We start from the raw sequence: 20,504 nt of genomic DNA, 5'->3' as shown, positions 1-20,504 counted from the left end.
AACAGATGATGATTTACCATTTAGCAAAATGATTATTCATCGAATTGTATCCTAAAGCAAGATCTTTTGTTTTTGAAAGCATGAAATGTTAGTACTGCATTTCAAGTGAGTGTTTTTACTCTGCAGGGAGGCAACGGAACAGATTGGAGCCAATGGATACCATCTTTGTTAAACAGGTTAAGGAAGGAGGACCTGCATTTGAAGCTGGACTATGCACAGGTACTGTTGCTCTCTGTTGTACTAAACTATAATGTAACTAGCGTGGATGTAAGGTTATGATTTTTTTCATGCTAATACAATAACATTTTAAGTAAGTATCTTTTATGTTCTTGGTGGGGGAACTTCAAAAATCTTAAGCTTAAGAATTCTTATTTCCGAATTTCATTGATCTGTTTTGCAATACTTGTAAGTATGTTGTCCTTAGTGTAACAGATGATTTCCTCTGATGGACTGGTAGAGCTGATCCAGTGGGAAGTGAAAATTGGATTTTTGAACTGTCATTCAGTCACATTCAGTCAGTTTTTTTGTTAATGCTGCTCAAGGTGGAATATTGTATTGTCACAGGCATTGCTTCTTGATGAGTTTGATTATTTGTATGTTTAATAGGATGCTTTTATTTTGTAAACTGTTATGTGTATGTTTTGTTTTGGATGTTTTGTTGTAATCCGCATAGAATTGTGGGATATGCGGACAATAAATTTTTTAAATAAATATAAGAGAAAAGATACAGTCTCAGAGGAAACTGGATATGTGCACAGTGCAAATTTTATGACTGGATGCAGTTTCTGAATTACAGGCTGGCTTGATCTAAGTTATCAGGGTTGTACCAGAGGCAGGTCACAGTGGATAAATCTGATCAATTTCTTTTGACACGATGACTAGAGAGTTTTATCAGGGGAGAGTGATAAATATGGGGTATTTGGATTTCAGCAAGGTTTTTAGGATGTTTTTGCAAGATTGATCTATAAGTAAACTGAGTATGCTTTGCATTGGCCCTACAGTGACTAGCTGGGTTAAACTAGTTATCTAGAGGTAACATAAAGTACTGGTAAGCGAAGATTACACCACATAAGGGATGTTGCCAGTGGGCTGCCATAATTCTGATTCTTTATAGCCTTTTTAAAAAAATGTTCTATATCTTAGAAAGTCTATTGGGGAAAGTTTTTAATTTTTGCAGATGATGCGAAGATCTGCAACAAGGTGTGTCCCTGGTACCCCCCCTCACACTGGTTGAAGGTGTTGTGGACCTAATTATGGTAGAACGGGGAGTTGCTGTGCTTGTCCGCCTACTAGTGCTGGCCAATTTGCCGATTTGAATCGATTCACTTAAAAAAAAAAAGTAAAAAATTGGGCCTCTTAAGTAGCAGCAGTGGTGGCAGTAACCAGCTTGGCAGATGCAGCACAGTAAACAGGTTTCTCCTGGCCTGCCCTGCTGGGGCCTTCCCTCTTCCACGACACTGATGACTGCAGAAGAAACCCTGGCGGGCAGGCTGTGAGAATTCTGGTCACTGCTGCTACTTTAGGAGGCCCGAAGGGGGGGGGGGGGTTGGTCAGGAGGTGCTGCACAGGGGAGTAGGAGGGATGGAAAGCTGCTGCACGGGGAGGGGGGGGTGCTCGAGAGAAGAAGAATTGGAGATGGAATGGAGGAGAGGAAGGGAGAGAGATGCAACAGAGGTAGAAAGGGGTGAGAGAGATATCATGCATATGGTGGAGGCTAGGGAGACATGAATTTAGAAGAGAGAGAGAGAAATGTTGGATATAGGGTAGAGGGCAGGGAGAGATGGTTCATAGGGAGAAAGAAATGGTGCACATGATAATGGAGGGGAAGAAGGGAGAGATGTTGCATGAAGGGGAATAGAGAGGTTTGATCCAGGGCTCAAGGCAGGGAGAGAGATGGTAGACAGTGGGAAAGAAACAGAAATGTTGAATATGGCAGTGAAAGGGACAGCACAGAGATGGAATATGGATGGTGAGCACATAGAAAGAAGAAAATGTCAAATGGGTAGGAGACCCTGGCGAGCGAGTTAACAGAAGACAAACAGAAACCAGAGCCTGGGACCAACATGATTTGAATAATAAAATGACAAGACAACAAAAGGTAGAAAAAAATAATAATTTTATTTTCTATTTTGGGATTGCAATATGTCAGATTTGAAATGTGTATCCTGCCAGAGCTGGTGTTAGACAGCGAGCCTGAGCTAGGACCTAACAGAGAGAGGAAGAGTCTATTTTGTTTACACTACAGCACTGGCATAGAGCTGGAGAGGGCAAAGAGGGCTGGGGCGGATGAAGAGGCTACAAAATAAACTCGCCAGGATGTTTGGGGGGGTGGGAAAACCACCCTATTGGGTGGGCAAAGTGAATCTGATCTAAAAATCAGTTCAGTAGGCCAAATTGAATCGAAAATTACTGCCTGCATTGTTCATGTGTGTTCATTCCTGGGCAGTTAAGTTTACTTGTGCATGACTCTTAGAAAATTACTGTCATGCTAACTTTCTTAAAGCTTAAGTCAGTAGCCTTGAGCAAAGTTCAAGAAAATAGCTGTTTTGTTTCCAATGCTGTTGAAGTTCAGAAGGAGTTGAGTGAGACCTTGGAAAAAGAGCTAGGAAATTATAGATAAACTAGTTTTTTAGCCCGTTACATTAACGGGTGCTAGAATAGATGTGTAGACTTAGGCATTTCTTTCTGTCTGTCTGTCTGTCTTTTTTTCTTTCTGTCTCTCTCCCCCTGTCTGTCTTCCCTTCTCCCTTTCTTTTACCTCCCCCTGTCCAGCAGCACCCCTTCCCTGCTCCCCTGTCCATCAGTAGCCCTTCTCCCTTCCTTTTACCTCCCCCTTGTCCAGCAGTACCCCTTCCCTGTCCCCCCCACCATGTCCAGCAGCACCCTTTCTACTTTCCTTTCATCTCCTCCCTGTCCAGCAATACCCCTTCCCTGCTCGCGTGGTAGCTGCAGTGGTGCCCTTTCCCGGCTCAGTTTGCCGACTGTTATTCCCCCTCTACGCGGTTGATTCCGAGAACAGCTGGAGGCTGTGGCCGTCTGAGCTGTCGGAAGGGGGAGGAAGCGGCCCTTACGGGCATTGGGCCAAGTCAGCCATAGGTCAGTTTCTGGGTGGCAGGGGACCGGCATCTGCAATGCCTCTTCCTTTGCCTCTGTTGCAGGTGTGAAGCTCCTGTTCCGCCCTTCCCTTCCTGAAATGAAATGGAGACCACGGGTACTGTGATGCTTTGGGCTGGAGATTGAACCTGGATCTAGCTTTTTCTATTGAGGTATTGGGCTCTAGAACTGTGTTTTGACTCCTTGTGTCCTAAGGCAGGAACGTCGCAGTAGTACCCCTTCTCCCTTACTTGCTCCCTGTCCAGCATCCACTAGGCTGGGCAGCCTCGGGGCTTTTGCTAGGCCAGCCCGCCTCGCAATATCGAAGTAGGCTGGCCTAGCAAATGCCCCACAGCTGCTGCCGCTGCTGGTCCATCAGATGTCAGCCGGCGTCGGAGATGGGGGCAGGAACATTGCTGGGGAAAACGCAAACCACCTCAGGCTCTTACTGCGCATGCGACACCACAGAGGCACAAATCATGGAGGCAGGGATCACGCCTATTGAAGTGCGCATGCGTGCTTAGGGTTTTATTATAGCAGATTACAGGCAGTTAAAGAATGGAACAAGTACTGCCATTGGCTCATTTTCTTAACAGTATTCTCGGTACCAGAGCCAGTTCTTACAGAGGCATTGGCTATGACATGGGCATCTAGCAGCCATCTGTCCATAATGTTTATGTAGTATTTGTTTTATAGGTATTTGTGATGATGGAGTTGTATTAAATATTGCGTTTTTGGAAATGGCCCTAAGCCCAGTTGGATGGGAAGTTAAAAATTGAGTTAAAATAAATATAACCAAGATAAATTCAGGGCACAGCAGTGGTGTACCAGGAGGTCATGGCCCCTGGACATCAGTCTGAGTGATTGTTAGAGCTTCAAAAACAAAAAGTATGAGGTCTTTATGTAGCATATGTATAGTGAGTGCAGAATTGTAAACATTGGCCCCTGTGTGATAGAGACCTAAGGTGCGCCATAGGGTCTAAGGATGAGCCGTTTAAAAGAAATGCATGTTTTATAGCCAGTCTCCACAAATACCTTGTGCCAGTTTGCTATTATGTTTGGAATTTGGATTTTGTGCCCCTGAATTGGCTACTGCCACTCTTGAAGAAATGAATATTCTACCTCTGTACACGCTGCAGTTCTTCCCAGCACCACACATGCTTAAACCTAATGAGATCCATGCACACACAGTTAAATCAGTGCACCTTTCTTCAGGGGAACTGGCAATTTTGGGCAGCAATAGGAAGAAGAGGGTTGATGAAATAATCTGGCTGTCTTGCTCAGGGGATGCCTTGAGGTAGTAGAGGGGTTGGGACATGGTTGGCCAACTGATGGGATGTGGGAATAATGTAAGGGATGGCTGACCTAGGAGGGGGGTTGGGGAGACTGGGTAATTGCTTCATGTATCCCTAAGCCATAGTGATACTTTGTGCAACAAAGGCTGTTAATAGCTTGCTCACTATGGGTGGTGGGGGGGAAAGGAGGTGCCAATGCCTTCTGTTGGTACTGCGCAAATGACATGTCAAGGGCTAGATTTATCATGCTTTCTTTCCCCATAAATACAGAATGGAGTCCTAGTTTTAGTAAATTAAGGCCCATATTCACTAAAGATAGAGTCAATCGTGATTAATTCACTATCTTTTTTTGCATGCAAACTCCCGAATCAAAGATATTGAGTCGGGGCAGAGCCCTGACAGTAGTGACTGGAAAAGCATCACTGATGTCAGGGCTTCTAATGGTTTTTTTTTAAAATCGGGCAGATATTTTGCTTGTATTACACACCCAAAATAACTGCTCGATTAAAAAAAGAAAAAAAAGCTCCCTCCCTCCCCGAAGCTAAATTACCGCCGCCGATGCCTGCCGTTACTGCAGCCAACAGAATGGCAGGAGGGATCCTGACTTCCTTTTGACATCAGCGCTTTCCCCTTCCCCCAAAAACACCAACCCCCCTCTCCGGTACCTGTAAAGTTGGGAGCAGAAGGGGTGTTCAGTCCCTCCTGCTCCGTAGGCCTCCATTCAGTGGTGGGAGCAGGAGGAACCACAAAGTCCTCCTGCTTCTTCTCCTCCGCCCTGCCCAACGTGAATGCGGGCCTTAGGCCCCAGCCCGGTGCATAATGTGATGCATGGGGAGGAGGTCTAATGACCAATTAGGGACTTCTTTCGGCTCAACCCTAAGGAAGTCCCTGATTGGCTCAGGCGCCTTAGGCTCCTCCCAAGGGCCCATTAAGGGCCTTAAGCCCCTCCCCATGCATCACATGATGCACTGGGGTGGGGCCTAAGGCCCACATTCGTGTCGGTCAGGGTAGAGGAGAAGGAGCAGGAGGACTTTGGATGGAGGCCTACGAAGCAAGAGGGACTGATCACCCCTCCTGCTCCCAACTTTACAGGTATAAGAGTGGGGGTTTGCATTTTTTTTTTTTTGGGGGGGGAAGCACCGGGTGGGGCGCATTTGTCGGGGGGGGGGGGGTGGCAGCGTGTTTTTTGACAGGCCTGTCTTTTATTATTATTTTTTTTAAGGGGCAGATATTTTGTGTGTGTAATGCACGCAAAATATTTGTGGCATGGGAAAAAAAATGAATAAAAAAGACAGGTAGGCCTGTCAAAAAACTGGCAGACCTGTTAGTGTAACAGTTACCGATAGGTCTGCAGCAGTCAGATTTTAGGATAGTAAAACCCGATTCAAAATAGCTAAGCAATTGTTAGTGAATCAGTCACTTGGCTATTTTGCATGAGGTTTTACTAATTTGCATGGGAGGATCGGAGCGGAGAATGAACAGGCAGCAGTTTAGTGAATCTGGTTGGGGTCGGGGAACGAACACAAAAGCAGTAAAACTGGTTTTGCGATCGTTGGTACAGGATCGGAAGGTTTAGTGAATCTAGCCCTAAGTCCTAAAGCAGCTGCAGTATACCTGGGCATGGTTGTGGGATGGGGGAATTCTGACAGCTGTTTGATAGGCTGGCTCTTAGATAAAATTTCTCAAAGCCTGCTTTATAATGTGTATGTAGTCTACACCTGCTTAACTACTAGAAAGATATTAAGTCCTGCTGAATATGTATTAAAGTTGTATAAAAAATGCAGTAGAAATTTTCTAGTAATCTTCCCACCTAGTGATTTGAAATCATGGTTTTAAATGGATATGATTTACATTGGTTTATGGAGTATTAATTGTAAGCTTTGGTAGCATCATGTATCCTGATTTTGGGAGGCCCTCCATGTTATACAGAGCTCTCTTAGGTCATGCTTCCTACCTGTTGGCATGGAGTCTGTAATAAAGATAGTGAAGTGAGTGAAACAGCTTATAGAGAAGTTTTATTTGATCCTTTATTGCCCCCTGCTGGATTGGTAAGGTCTACACAGTAGTTTCTTTTAAAGAATTTTTTGAACATCCTACCACATTTAGCAAACTTAGGCCCCGATGTTCTAAACTTACCATCTTGTGAGTCGTCTTAGTGCCGGTAAATTTTCCGTTAAAAAAAGAGCTCCACGGAAATTCCATCAGATCAATCATTTGAGAAAGTGACTGACATAAGCACAGAATAGTTCATGGAAAGAGGCATAAATGTGCGCATGTACCAGGAATTCTATGTCACAGGCATGCATGAGCGTTAATCATTGGCCTGCCGTATTGTAGCGCATCATGGGTGCACGTCATAAGCATTTGTCATAAGCGTATATCACATGCATCGATAGCTGAGAGCTTCATGTCAAGATGTTTATAATTCAATCAGTATAACACTGGAAATGACAATAGATGCTAGTCTGGAACTCTAAAGCCCGGAATGAAATCAATTAAAAAAATTATATGTAAAAATTGTATTCCTTTTGCTTGCTAGATTCCTGTCCCCCTGCTCTGATGACATTTCAGAAATATCTTTTGATTGGCTAACTTGTTTGTTGGTAAAAGGCAAGTTTCCCAAAGAAAAAGGGCATTATAATAATTACACCTATTAAAATCCCTAAAGAATCTATCACCCAGGTCTCTACATAGTAACATAGTAGATGACGGCAGATAAAGACCCAAATGGTCCATCCAGTCTGCCCAACCTGATTCAATTTAAATTTTTTAATTTTTTCTTCTTAGCTATTTCTGGGCAAGAATCCAAAACTTTACCCTGTACTGTGCTTGGGTTCCACTGCTAAAATCTCTGTTAAGACTTACTCCAGCCCATCTACACCCTCCCAGCCATTGAAGCCCTCCCCAGCCCATCCTCTACCAAACGGCCATATACAGACACAGACCGTGCAAGTCTGCCCAGTACTGGCATTATTATCTAATTATATGCCTGTTGCATCTTTTCTGTTATTTGTAAAATTGATGGAAGAACTTGTCTATTTACAGCTTTTGGATTATTTGGAACAATTCCCAATTTTACATACGTCAGAATCAGGCTTTCACCATCTTCATAGTACAAAGACATTAATTGCCTCATTTTTGAACTATCTGTATGATTTATTTAGTAAGGGAGCAGAAGCATTGATTATGCAATTCAGTCTAAGTAGTTCTTTTGATTTAGTTGATTATAATGTTAATTTTCTGGATGCTATAGGTATCTCTGGTAAAGTGTAATTATGGTTTTAGGATATTTTAAAATCACATATTTATCAAGTTAGTTTTAATGGGGTTTTGTCAGATATTTGGAGCAATCCCTGTGGAGTTCCCCAGGGATCCCCTCCTTCCCCAGGCCTTTTTCAATATTTATCTTGCATCCTTGGGTTAAAAACTATCAAATCTTGCTATAAAAATTTTCAGTTTCGCCGACAACATAACTATAGTAATTTCTGTCTTTTCCAAATTTTCTTCGGCTTCTGCTGATTTTGAAGGTTATTCAGATTATAAATCATTGGATGGATGATGTATTTTAAACTAAAGCTTAATTTGGGAGGTATGTCGGTTTCGCGGTGGGAAGGTTGGCGGGGTTCGGATGGGAGGGAGAGATGGAAAGATGCGCAGGTGGATGGGGGAACTCGGGGACATTCGGAAGGGCTTCAGGGGCGATCTAACTAGGGCTTATTTTCAGGGTAGGGCTTATTTTTGGGGAAACACGGTAGTAATATGTAGGTATGATGACTAAGTGTACGTAAAATTGCTCAATGACATTCTAAATGGTTGCTGAGAAAATAGCAAAAACTAGCGAATTACTTTTTTTTACCTCACCCTATAGTTAGACATTCTTATTTCTATTACTGATATAAAAAATGTTTATTTGTTTTTATGATAGGCCTATTACTCTATGATTTTTATAGTAATGTATTTTGTTTTGAAGTGTTGCTCATTTTTGAAAATATTAATAAATTACAATAAAGAAGCAATAGGCAGAGATTTAAGAGGTGGTGAAAATAGTATTGGAAAATGAGGGGTATGTATTAGTGCGTGTTTAACTCTAATTAGCAGATGGTGAAACAGCTGCTTTACGTAACTTGATGTCGAACGAGAGCAACAGTGCCAAGTAACAGGCATTTGGAGATGCAGAGCTCCCATGTTGCTTCTGAGCAACCATGTTAAATAAAGGGTTAAGTAATATAAAGGACCAAAGAAAATTATGGATGAGGAAGTATCCTGTGGGCATTCCAGCTTGTATAGCAGCTAACAACTGAGATATATACTTAGCTGTGGAAAAATGAGCAGATTGGATGGGTTAATTGGTTTTGATCTACTATGGAAGAATGTAAATAGCCAGCCATATAACAGGATGAAAGGTATTACCTTTTTCCCTAAAACTTACTGTTATTGTTTCATACTTGCCCTTTCAGGTGACCGAATTATAAAAGTCAATGGCGAAAGTGTAATTGGAAAGACATATTCTCAAGTAATCGCTTTAATTCAAAACAGGTAAGAGAATATTTTTGACAATAGTATATCCAGTTGCGTGCAAAAATGTGGGCCCTATGATCAACGTGTAAGTTTTCGTAAATTCATAAGTGAGCAGAAGTGGACACACCGTCTTCCTGCAAATTTAAATAAATTATGATTTATTTGCTGATTTTAGGTGCAGAAGTTTGCACTTGCTTTATGTTGTTTTATTACTTCGTCAAAAAAGTTAACTCGTTAAGCCTTCAATTAGGTGAAGCAATTCCACAGTGCAAGTTCTTGCAGATCTTCTTCGTCAGTAGTATACTGTTAAACGTGGCACAACTTTCTGTGCAGATGATGACATTATTAAATTGTCATTGCTCTCTGCCTCCAGGTGTATGTTGAGGAATAAGTAAGAACTGATTTCACCTTAAAGCTAGGCATCATCTGAAATATTCGTATGTACGGCAGTCTCCATATGCTATCTCTAACATAGCTATTCACCTGTTTTGATCATCACACTCTATATCTGATCCATAATTCAATTACATTTTTTTTGCAGTAAAAGTACTCGGATATCAAAATTCCTGCTTTGTTCTAAAATGGGATAGTCTCAATGGGGCAAGCCAAGGTTGTTACTATTATTAAAACATACAGCTCTGATATTTCTAAATTAATCTTGTAATCTGAAAGAGACGCAAACTTTTCTTCTAACTTTTTGTATAGCAAGACATGAAAAATCCTGTTCAAAACTAATACAATATTATTGGCATAAGGTGTAATTTTTTGTGAATTTTTAGTGCCGGGAATTCTGTATTACTGCTTGATAGCCATTGGCAATGTTTCTAGATTTTCTGTAAATAAGGTAAAGGAATGTTCTAGACCAGGGCTATTCAACGTTGGTCCTCGAGGGCCGCAATCCAGTTGGCTTTTCAGGATTTCCCCGACGAGATCTATTTGCAGGCACTGCTTCCATTGTATGCAGACAGATCTCATCCCTATTCATTTCGGAAATCCTGAAAACCTGATCTGGCGAGGGCCGAGGTTGGACACCCCTGGTCTAGACAAAATGTCATGGGACAATCTATCACATTAACAGAAATGAGTACAGTCTGGTTTCTATCTAGATTAATAATTCTTTTTGAAACCATAATGCTCAAGTACTCAATAACAAAGACCACTGTAATTTCTTATCTAAAAACAGAACTGGCAAGATCTGAAAATAAGTAAAACAGATTTTATACAACTTATTTCAGGACTAAGTAGTGCACTAGTTTTGCAGTTTTCCACTATATATTAGTGAGTTTATTTCTCCATTGTGTGTGTTACATTTGACCGGGCAGGAGAGGGCAGCCGGAGTGCCGGCGAGTGAAGGAAATCACTAGCAGTATGCTCCGACCGCCTCTTCCTGCACTAAAGTTGGGCTTCACTAATCAAGAGCTGCTTTGACACCAAAAAACCTCAAATTGGAGGTGCTCCAGTAAACTTATATTGCTGGGTATAACTGCATTTATATTTCTACCCTCTTATGCTAGGCTATTCCAAAGGGTTGGGGAGACCTCAGAAGTCACGGGCCGAACGTTGCACCAGAGCTATGGGTGGGAGCCAAGGAACCTCAGCAGCCCCCCTCCAAACTTCTGTCATTGGCCACAATACCCCTCCCTTATACTTTTTTCTTTATATTTTTACTTATTTCCTTTAAGGATATACTCTTAAATATCTTTTTCTTTTGAATCTTTTTCATTTAAATCTTCACCCACTGACACATTCTATAACAAATATACAAAAGCAAGCTGATAATTGCTTATCTTATCTTTTGATCGTGTGTTGCTTGCTCAGGTCTCTCCACTTCCTTCACACCGTCTTAGTGCAGGTTAAAAAAGACAGCGGGAAATCCTCCCAAATGTAGGTCTACCGATGTTGACCAGCATTTCAAGAGAAGCTCATTTCATCAGGGCTCTGAAGTGTTCTGGATGCTAATCCTCTTACAGGATAGAAAGTTTGGAGGGGGGCTGCTGAGGTTCCTTGGCTTCCACCCATAGCTCCGGTGCAATGTTCGGCCCGTGGCTTCTGAGGCCTCCCCAACCCTTTGGAATAGCCTAGCACACTGTTCTTCAACTGCCAGTCCGCAGGAAATTTCTGCCAGTTTGTGCAGGGCCGGCAAGATTAAGGTGACCATAGGTCCATTTTCAGACCTCTTGTCCCGTTGTCCCCACACAAAGCCTCCCTCCTTCCTTTTCCCAGGTCCCCTTCTCTTACTGCCCTGCCGCTGCTGCTAAAGCCGACAGGAAGTCTTCTTTTCGACATCAATTCTGACATCGGAGAGGACGTTCTGGGCCAGCCAATTGCTGCCTGGCTGGCCCAGAGCGTCCTCTCCAACGTCAGAATTGACGTTGGAAAGAAGACTTCCTGTCGGCTTTAGCAGCAGCAGCAGGGGGTGGTAAGAGCAGGGGAAAGGAAGGAGGGAGGCTTTTTTTTTTTTGCGTGACAGGGAGGGAAGGAGGTAGGCAGGCAAGCAGACTGGCTTTGGCCAGGGAGGGAGAGAGGTAGACAGGCAGGCTGGCTTCGGGGGTGGGGTGGGACAAAGTGTGGAAGGCAGTGAGAGGGCATAGGAAGGAGGCACTGGGGGCACTAAAGACAGGAAGGGGAACTAAGGACATGGGAAGGAGGCACTGGGGGCACTAAAGACAGGAAGGGGAACTAAGGACATGGGAAGGAGGCACTGGGGGCACTAAAGACAGGAAGGGGCACTAAGGACATGGGAAGGAGGCACTGGGGGCACTAAGGACATAGGGAGGGAATAGAAAAGGACAATTCTTGGACCTGAGTGCAGAAAGAAAGAAATGAAAGAAAGGATACACAGACAGAAGGAAACGCAACCAGAGACTCATGAAATCACCAGACAGCAAAGGTAGGAAAAATGATTTTATTTTCAATTTAGTGATCAAAACGTGTCAATTTTGAGAATTTATATCTGCTGTCTATATTTTGCACTATATTTGTCTGTTTTTCTATAGTTACTGAGGTGACCGAGCTCGCGAAGATGGGGCGGAAACAGAGTTTTAAAATTTTAGTCCTAGTAGTTTGCTGGTCCACAAAATAATTCTTTTATTTCTGCCGGTCCACGGGTGTAAAAAGGTTGAAAAACACTGGCCTAGCATAAGAGGATAGAGATGTAAAAGCAGTTATACCCAGCAATATAAGTTTACTGGAGTGTTTGAATATTTTGAGTGTTACATTTCTTAGACATACATGACAAAAATATATAGAATTCTTAAATAAGATACATTCAATGTGCATATAAAATCTTATTTTAGATTATTGTAAGCTGCTTTGGATTTTTTGTTTCTAACCATATCAACAATATGCTAATCAAAGAACACTACACTACCACAGATGGCTCCATTTTCACTGAGCTTATTTGGGGAATAGTGATGATAATTTTTTGTGTGTTCTGTCTTTCTCAGTACTAGGAATGCAAAGGTATGGTTAGCTGGCAACAGATGGATGTTATCCTCTGTTCACTCATGTTGCATTATTTTGTATAAGCTTGGTGCTGAAAATACTTCCTCCTCAGGCATTGTTGTTGTGTCATTGAAAATAGTATGAGCTTTTCTGTGGTCTTTTGTGGATTACTATTGTGGCTTATTTTAAGTATAATGTTGATATAGTCAAGAATAGCAACAAAGGAGCATCCAAAATGAAAACCAAAAACTGTGGAGTCAATGTTTTTGGTAAAAAATGTGAGAATCCCTCCTGCCTTTTTTTTCTGGGAGGGGGAGGGTAGGGAATGATTTGGCGGGGGGAGAGAGCTCTATTGGCAGGAGGGGAGTGGGCTTCCCTCCTGCCAATTTTCTTTCGTAGGGGGGGGGTTGGCATGGCAGGAAGGGAGTGGGCTTTCCTCTTGCCGTTTTTACCGCTGCGTGCAGGGAGGGTTGGGGTCGGTTTGCGGTGCTGGTTCATGGGGAGGGGATGCTTTTTTAAAGAGGGAGACATTGTGCGTGTGTAACACACGCAGCATCTGTGCCCATTAAAAACAACAGCAACAAAGTTTCCTGCCCTGAACAGCTGAGTGGCAAGAGGCTGCTTTTGGTGCTTCCCCTGCCTCTCAGCTGTTGGGGCTTTCCTTACCGGCTTTGCGCATGTGTGAGAGTCACTCTGACAGTGCTCAGTCGGAGGGCGAGTTGGGGATTACAACAAACATCTGCATGAATCATTTAGTGCATGAATAGCGCTTTTGAATTGGCCAAAAAAATCTGATTGGAGAGACCCACACGGTCTTTCCGATCCTCTTTAGTGCATCTATCCCAGTTTTGCATGAGGTAAAACTCTTTATAGTTTATAAATCTTTCCTTTTGGCTAAGCCTTAATAATAATATTGTAATTAATAGCTAAAGAGACATATCAAGAAACTGTTTTATTTTACTTTTGTGATTATGATAAACATACAGAGGGCCTCAAAATAGTACTTGGCGGGCCGTATGTGGCCCCCAGGCTGTGAGTTGTAGACCACTGATCTAGCCCATTGTGCAGACTCTCTAAGCCAGCTGACAAGTTTGATCATTGCAGTCTCTCTGAGGGAGCTAGATTTAGAGGCTCCACAAGCTGGCTTGACACATACCGAGATCACTTTGATTCTAATGGAACATTGGGAAATGCCAGAGGGGCCCTTGCATGGGGCTAAGGTGATGACTACCGTATTTTCACGCATATAACGCGCGCGTTATACGCGTTTTTACCTACCGCGCATACCCCTCGCGCGTTATATGCGTGAGCGCGGTATACAAAAGTTTTAAAACATAGTTCCCACCCCGCCCGACGCCCGATTCACCCCCCCAGCAGGACCGCTCGCACCCCCACCCCGAACGACCGCTCGCACGCGCTCCCACCCGCACCCGCATCCACGATCGGAGCAAGAGGGAGCCCAAGCCCTCTTGCCCGGCCGACTCCCCGACGTCCGATACATCCCCCCCCCGGCAGGACCACTCGCACCCCCACCCCGAAGGACCGCCGACTTCCCGACAATATCGGGCCAGAAGGGAGCCCAAACCCTCCTGGCCAGACCGCTCGCACCCCCACCCCGAACGACCGCTCGCACGCGCTCCCACCCGCACCCGCATCCACGATCGGAGCAAGAGGGAGCCCAAGCCCTCTTGCCCGGCCGACTCCCCGACGTCCGATACACCCCCCCCCCCCGGCAGGACCACTCGCACCCCCACCCCGAAGGACCGCCGACTTCCCGACAATATCGGGCCAGAAGGGAGCCCAAACCCTCCTGGCCACGGCGACCCCCTAACCCCACCCCGCACTACATTACGGGCAGGAGGGATCCCAGGCCCTCCTGCCCTCGACGCAAACCCCCCTCCCTCCAACGACCGCCCCCCCCAAGAACCTCCGACCGCCCCCCAGCCGACCCGCGATCCCCCTGGCGACCCCCACGACCCCCCCACCCCCCTTCCCCGTACCTTTGGTAGTTGGGCCAGAAGGGAGCCCAAACCCTCCTGGCCACGGCGACCCCCTAACCCCACCCCGCACTACATTACGGGCAGGAGGGATCCCAGGCCCTCCTGCCCTCGACGCAAACCCCCCTCCCCCCCAACGACCGCCCCCCCCAAGACCCTCCGCCCGCCCCCCAGCCGACCCGCGATCCCCCTGGCGACCCCCACGACCTCCCCACCCCCCTTCCCCGTACCTTTGGTAGTTGGCCGGACAGACAGGAGCCAAACCCGCCTGTCCGGCAGGCAGCCAACGAAGGAATGAGGCCGGATTGGCCCATCCATCCTAAAGCTCCGCCTACTGGTGGGGCCTAAGGCGCGTGGGCCAATCAGAATAGGCCCTGGAGCCTTAGGTCCCACCTGGGGGCGCGGCCTGAGGCACATGGGCCCAACCCGACCATGTGCCTCAGGCCACGCCCCCAGGTGGGACCTAAGGCTCCAGGGCCTATTCTGATTGGCCCACGCGCCTTAGGCCCCACCAGTAGGCGGAGCTTTAGGATGGATGGGCCAATCCGGCCTCATTCCTTCGTTGGCTGCCTGCCGGACAGGCGGGTTTGGCTCCCGTCTGTCCGGCCAACTACCAAAGGTACGGGGAAGGGGGGTGGGGGGGTCGTGGGGGTCGCCAGGGGGGTCGCGGGTCGGCTGGGGGGGCGGTCGGAGGTTCTTGGGGGGGGCGGTCGTTGGGGGGGAGGGGGGTTTGCGTCGAGGGCAGGAGGGCCTGGGATCCCTCCTGCCCGTAATGTAGTGCGGGGTGGGGTTAGGGGGTCGCCGTGGCCAGGAGGGTTTGGGCTCCCTTCTGGCCCAACTACCAAAGGTACGGGGAAGGGGGGTGGGGGGGTCGTGGGGGTCGCCAGGGGGGTCGCGGGTCGGCTGGGGGGCGGTCGGAGGTTCTTGGGGGGGGGCGGTCGTTGGGGGGGGGGGGGTTTGCGTCGAGGGCAGGAGGGCCTGGGATCCCTCCTGCCCGTAATGTAGTGCGGGGTGGGGTTAGGGGGTCGCCGTGGCCAGGAGGATTTGGGCTCCCTCCTGGCCCGATATTGTTGGGGAGTCGGCGGTCCTTCGGGGGGGAGGGATGTATCGGACGTCGGGGGGGGCATCAGGCTTTCAGGATGGGGACAGACCTTCAAGGGGGGACAGTGCACGGAAGTCAGGGGGGGTGAACGGAGAGTCGGGACAGCGCACGGAAAGTCAGGGCGGGCGAAAGGAGCGTCGGGCAGCATGCGCGGTATACCCGTGAGCGCGGTATACCAAAGTTTTTGTACATATCATCGTGATTTCTGCGCGCTATACCCGTGTGCGCGTTTTATACGGGTGCGCGTTATTTGCGTGAAAATACGGTAAGCTCTGTCCTATGGCTCCTGATTTCCAGCAGCTGTTTACAACCTAAGTTGGATTCAACTTTGAGGCACAGGCCTCAAAGTGCAATTCTTTTCCCAGTGAAGGCAGTGTGGTTCTGAAGAATGCCCAGGACTGAAGACTGGATCTGATTCTCAAAAAGGCAATTTGAAGCCTTGGCTTTGGGTCTTAAGGCTGCAGCAGCAGCTTCTTCATGATACGCGCCTGCCATAAACTACTCCTGATCAGTTTTCAGTGACGCCTGCTTGGCTGAGGACAGAAGTTGTGCGGTTTCTTCCTCTGTGATTTCAGAGAAGGAAGAAAAGACCTTCACGTTGTTTCTTCACAGTGGTCTATAACATAAACAATATTAATCCCATAGACCCCCCCTCCAACCCCTCCCAAAGAAAGCTCCATTATTACTTGTTCAAAATCAGGTTATGAGCCCTATGTAATAGTCCTTCCCATATTGGGGACCAAGTTTCTTGATGTCTTCGTTTTTTAGGAATGCCTCTTTTAGCTTTCATATATTCCATTTCAATCAAGTAAACAATTTCTCCATAAAGTAAAAGTAGGGCCTCAGATTGCCACCAACCAGAGAGTAGAGAGTTGCGCGGGGACAGAAATCCCACCCGTCCCCATGAGGAATCCCACCAGTCCCCACCCGTCCCTGCGAGGAATCCCTCCGCCCCCGCCAAAATCCCACCCGCCCCGTGAGGAATCCTCTCCGTCCCCGCCCGTCCCTATAAACTTCAGAAATAGTTATTTCATTTAATTATGCTACTGAATTAAAGACTCTGGTAGAGACCCATTTACAAATAAGCAAAGAGACTTTATTAATTGGGAAGAATACATACTTTGTAAATGGTTTTCTACCAGAGTCTCTAATGTAAATATAAAATATAAATACTCAGCTGATGAGAACCCCCAAGCTGTCAGTTGAGGACTTCCTTTGCAGTTGGCCGGGGGTCCTTTTTGCCAAGCTTGGCAGGCAGCAGTAGCGTCCCTGAGTCACAGATGCTGGCACCTCAGTGGCTCATGGATGTTGCCAGCGACTGCTGTGTTTGGTGGAGGGGAGTTCTGGCCGTCTCTAGAGGAGGTCCTCTGCTGGCGGTGCTTGGGGATCCCCACCAGTCACAGTAAGGGTCAGCAAGTACTTCAACACTGTAGAAATAAAACCAGAAATGCATTTCCTTTTCTTTTTAACACAATACAAAGACATCTGTAATATATACATTTCCCAAAGCTAACATATTTTAGTCAATAAATTCTGTTTTTTACCTTTGTTGTCTGGAGACTTATTTTTCCATAAAGTTGGTCCCAGTTTCTTTTTCCACTTTCCCATCTTCTGCAAATTTTTCTGTTGCTGTCCATTGGTTCCTCCTACCCTGGTCCAGCATTTATCCCTTACTCATCTTTCGTGCCTGTCCACCAGTCCCATGCCCAACATTTCTCTTTCTATCACCCCTCTCCAGCACCATGCCACATCTCTCCTTCCATTCCCTTCACCACTATATCCAACATTCCTCCCTCTTGCATCCATTTCAATATGTCCCACTGTTCCCTTTCCACCACAATATTTCTCCCTCTCATCTGTACCTCACTCCCTCCCTGTGACCAAAAATTTTCTTTTCTTCCATTTCCGTGTACACAACCATCTCTTTCCTTCCCTTCCTCTCTCTCAAGTCCATGCCTTCTGTGTCCAAAAATGCACTGCCTCCCACACCTCAATATCTCTTTCCCTCCCTTCTTCCATCCTCTTTCCCAAGTTCATGCCTTGTGTCCAAAAACGCACTCCCTCCCCACCTCAGCATCTCTTTCCCTCCCTTCCTCCATCCTCTTTCCCAAATTCATGCCTTGTGTCCAAAAATGCACTCCCTCCCCCACCTCAGCATCTCTTTCCCAAGTTCATGCCTTGTGTCCAAAAACGCACTCCCTCCCCCACCTCAGCATCTCTTTCCCTCCCTTCCTCCATCCTCTTTCCCAAGTTCATGCCTTGTGTCCAAAAACGCACTCCCTCCCCCCTTTTGTGTTCCGCCTCCCAGCCCTCATCTGCAGGCAAATTACCAGCAAAATGGAGCTCGAGCTGTGAGGCTCGTCTCCTATTTCCTGCTTGCACTGCCCCAGCACAGATAGCCAACCGGAAGTCTAACCCAATGTCAGCGCTGACGTCGGAGGGAGGGAGGGCTTTGCTTAAGCCCTCCCTCCAACGTCAGCACTGACATCATGGAAGACTTCCGGTCGGCTGCGTGCTGCGGCAGGGCAGGTAGGAAAAAGAAGATGAGCCTCATGGCTCGAGTTGCATCGAACCCCGCAGGATCCCTGCGACCCTAGGGGGCATCCCAATGGGATCCCCGTGACCCGAAGGGGGAACCCGCAGGATACCCGCGGATCCCACGGGATTTCTGTTGTCCCCGTTCCCATGGCTGCTTGATGAAACCGCGGCTGCTGCCGCTGCTGTTCCAAGGGTGAGAAGAAGAGGCATCCCGGCAGCGTGGTCAGAAAGCAGAAAGTCAGCCAGCATCGGAGATTGGGGCAGGAAATCAGCTGAGGCAGACACTGCGCATGCGCGGCACGGAGTCACGGAGATTGAAGTGCGCATGCACGCTAAGGGTTTTATTATAGCGGATACAATTGGGGCCAAATAGAGAATGACATGAGGACAAATTTGTCCCCGTCCCCAAAGTAAATCAATTTCCCCCATCCTGTTCCCACAAATTTTGTCGCTGCCCCTATCCCTGCCCCATTCCTGTAAACTCTACCTTACCTGTACAAGCCTCAAATACTTATAATTTTAAAGTGTTTGAGGCTTGTGCAGATGAGGATGGTGCTTGCAGGAATGGGGCAGGAAAAGAACTTGCAGGAATGGGATGGGAAAATGAGTTCCCGTGGGGATGGGGAAAAATTTGTCCCCGTGTCATTTTCTAGTGGCCCGGTCTTTAGCGTGCTTTTTACACCCCACACACACACATCCCAGACCCCATACACACCCCACAACATACCCCTCCAACCCCCCACACACCACACACACACATACACACCCCCACCACAACACATACCCCACCCCACCCCCCACACCACCCCCCACACCCTACACCCCCCATATACACCCCACCAGACACTTCACACACATCCACTACCTCCATGCACCCCACATATCCCCCACACCCCACACACACACACACCATACACACCACACACACCCACACACCACACCACACACACACTCTCCCCACACACCCCACGCATACCCACTGCACCTGCACAAGCGCACATCCACCCACCACACACTATAGAATTACTCCTGTGGAACTCTCTGAGCAGCTGATATAACGTTTTCGGCAGTGTTTGTGCAACTGCTTATTTTGTGTGTGTTGTGGCTGTTCTTCCTCTTACATTGTCCTTTCTATGTACTAGTTTGGAAATATAGGACATCCTCAATTCGCTATAAATCATTTATAACAGATTAAAACAGAGTGCTGAAATTGCAAAGGAAAATGAGTAATGTTAGAGAAATTAATGTGTAATAGAAAACTTGATGAGCTCTCTGTGTTCTAGAGGCAAAGTCCCATACTTACAGGCCTGTTTACTAAACTGTAGTAAATTTTTGTATTTACTGCATTTTAACTTAACAGATTAATATGTGATAACTGCAAATGTTGTGTACTAATTGCAAAAATAAATTATCACCTCCTTTTGAGGAGGTGGTGTGAGGGGTGTTCAATAATTTATGTACCTGAATATGAAAAGAAGTATCAAGCAATATTTCTGATGCTTACTTCTGCATATTATATACTGACGTGTTCAGAATTTGATGCTTTATCACACTTCACATTTTAAATTGATTTAGGACTTCAAATTTATTACTTGTAACGCATAAACTGCGGAATGTCAAAAATATCGATATTTCACATCAAAACCAGATCGAAACAATCCAATCGGATCACTCCATTTTCAACCAATGGTGTTTGTTTTGAGGAACCAATCACAGCGCAGCATTCATGCGCATATATGGCGAAGCGGGAATATCAGTTTTCATAACTGTCTGCTACTCCAGTGACAGCATAATCGCAACATGGGAAAAGTTAGAAATCTTTCAAAAGAAGAACGTGTGACTTTGGTTGTACTTAATGAAGAAGGCTATTCAAGCCGGCAAATTGCAGCCAGGGTGAAGTGCAATCAAAGTACAGTCATAACGCTTGCTTAGTAAGAAAAAAGAGACAGGAAATGTGACTGACAGGGCTCAAAGTGGAAGACCACGCAAATCCACTGTGCGATAGGACAGGGTTGTTCACCAGATCTCAGTGGCAGATCGCAAACTTACATTACCAGAATTGTCAGCCAAGTGGCAAGAAATGTATTCAGTGAACGTATCTGCCTCAACAGTATGTCGGCGGTGCCTGGAGTTTGGCCTACGTGGCTGTAGAACAAGAAGAAAACATAGAAACATAGAGTATGACGGAAGAAACGGGCTGACGGACCATCAAGTCTGCCCACTCAAGAACCCTCCCTCCTCGAGAAATCGTCTTTTAAGCATTCCTCTGGAGCGATCCCACCTGATGGTCCCATCGTCCCTTGAAGTCGAGCGTTGTACTGGCCTCAACTACCTGGCATGGAAGACCATTCCATTTATCAATTACCCTTTCAGTGAAGAAGTATTTCCTGGTGTCCCCATGAACTCTTCTCCCCCCCTGAGTTTTAGCGGGTGCCCTCTTGTCGCCATGGGACCTGTAAGATAAAAGATTTCTTCTTCCACTTCAATGCGGCCCATGATGTATTTGAATGTTTCTAT

At 46.3% G+C, this 20,504-nt stretch overlaps 1 protein-coding gene across 4 annotated transcripts in view; it reads left to right on the top strand.

Annotated features, from left to right (window-relative positions):
• ARHGAP21 (Rho GTPase activating protein 21) overlaps positions 1 to 20,504 on the top strand; it is a 341,680-nt gene that overhangs the window by 173,989 nt on the left and 147,187 nt on the right. For all 4 annotated transcript variants that reach the window (XM_033931381.1, XM_033931383.1, XM_033931379.1 and 1 more), the window contains 2 exons: positions 127 to 219; positions 8,846 to 8,924. In XM_033931381.1, the coding sequence (XP_033787272.1) occupies positions 153 to 219; positions 8,846 to 8,924 (146 nt within the window). In that variant the 5' untranslated portion in view covers positions 127 to 152. The remainder of the gene's footprint in view (positions 1 to 126; positions 220 to 8,845; positions 8,925 to 20,504) is intronic.

This window comes from Geotrypetes seraphini, chromosome 2, assembly GCF_902459505.1.
Source record: "Geotrypetes seraphini chromosome 2, aGeoSer1.1, whole genome shotgun sequence".
NCBI lineage: Eukaryota > Metazoa > Chordata > Amphibia > Gymnophiona > Dermophiidae > Geotrypetes > Geotrypetes seraphini.
This window is presented reverse-complemented; position numbering and strand designations above follow the sequence as displayed.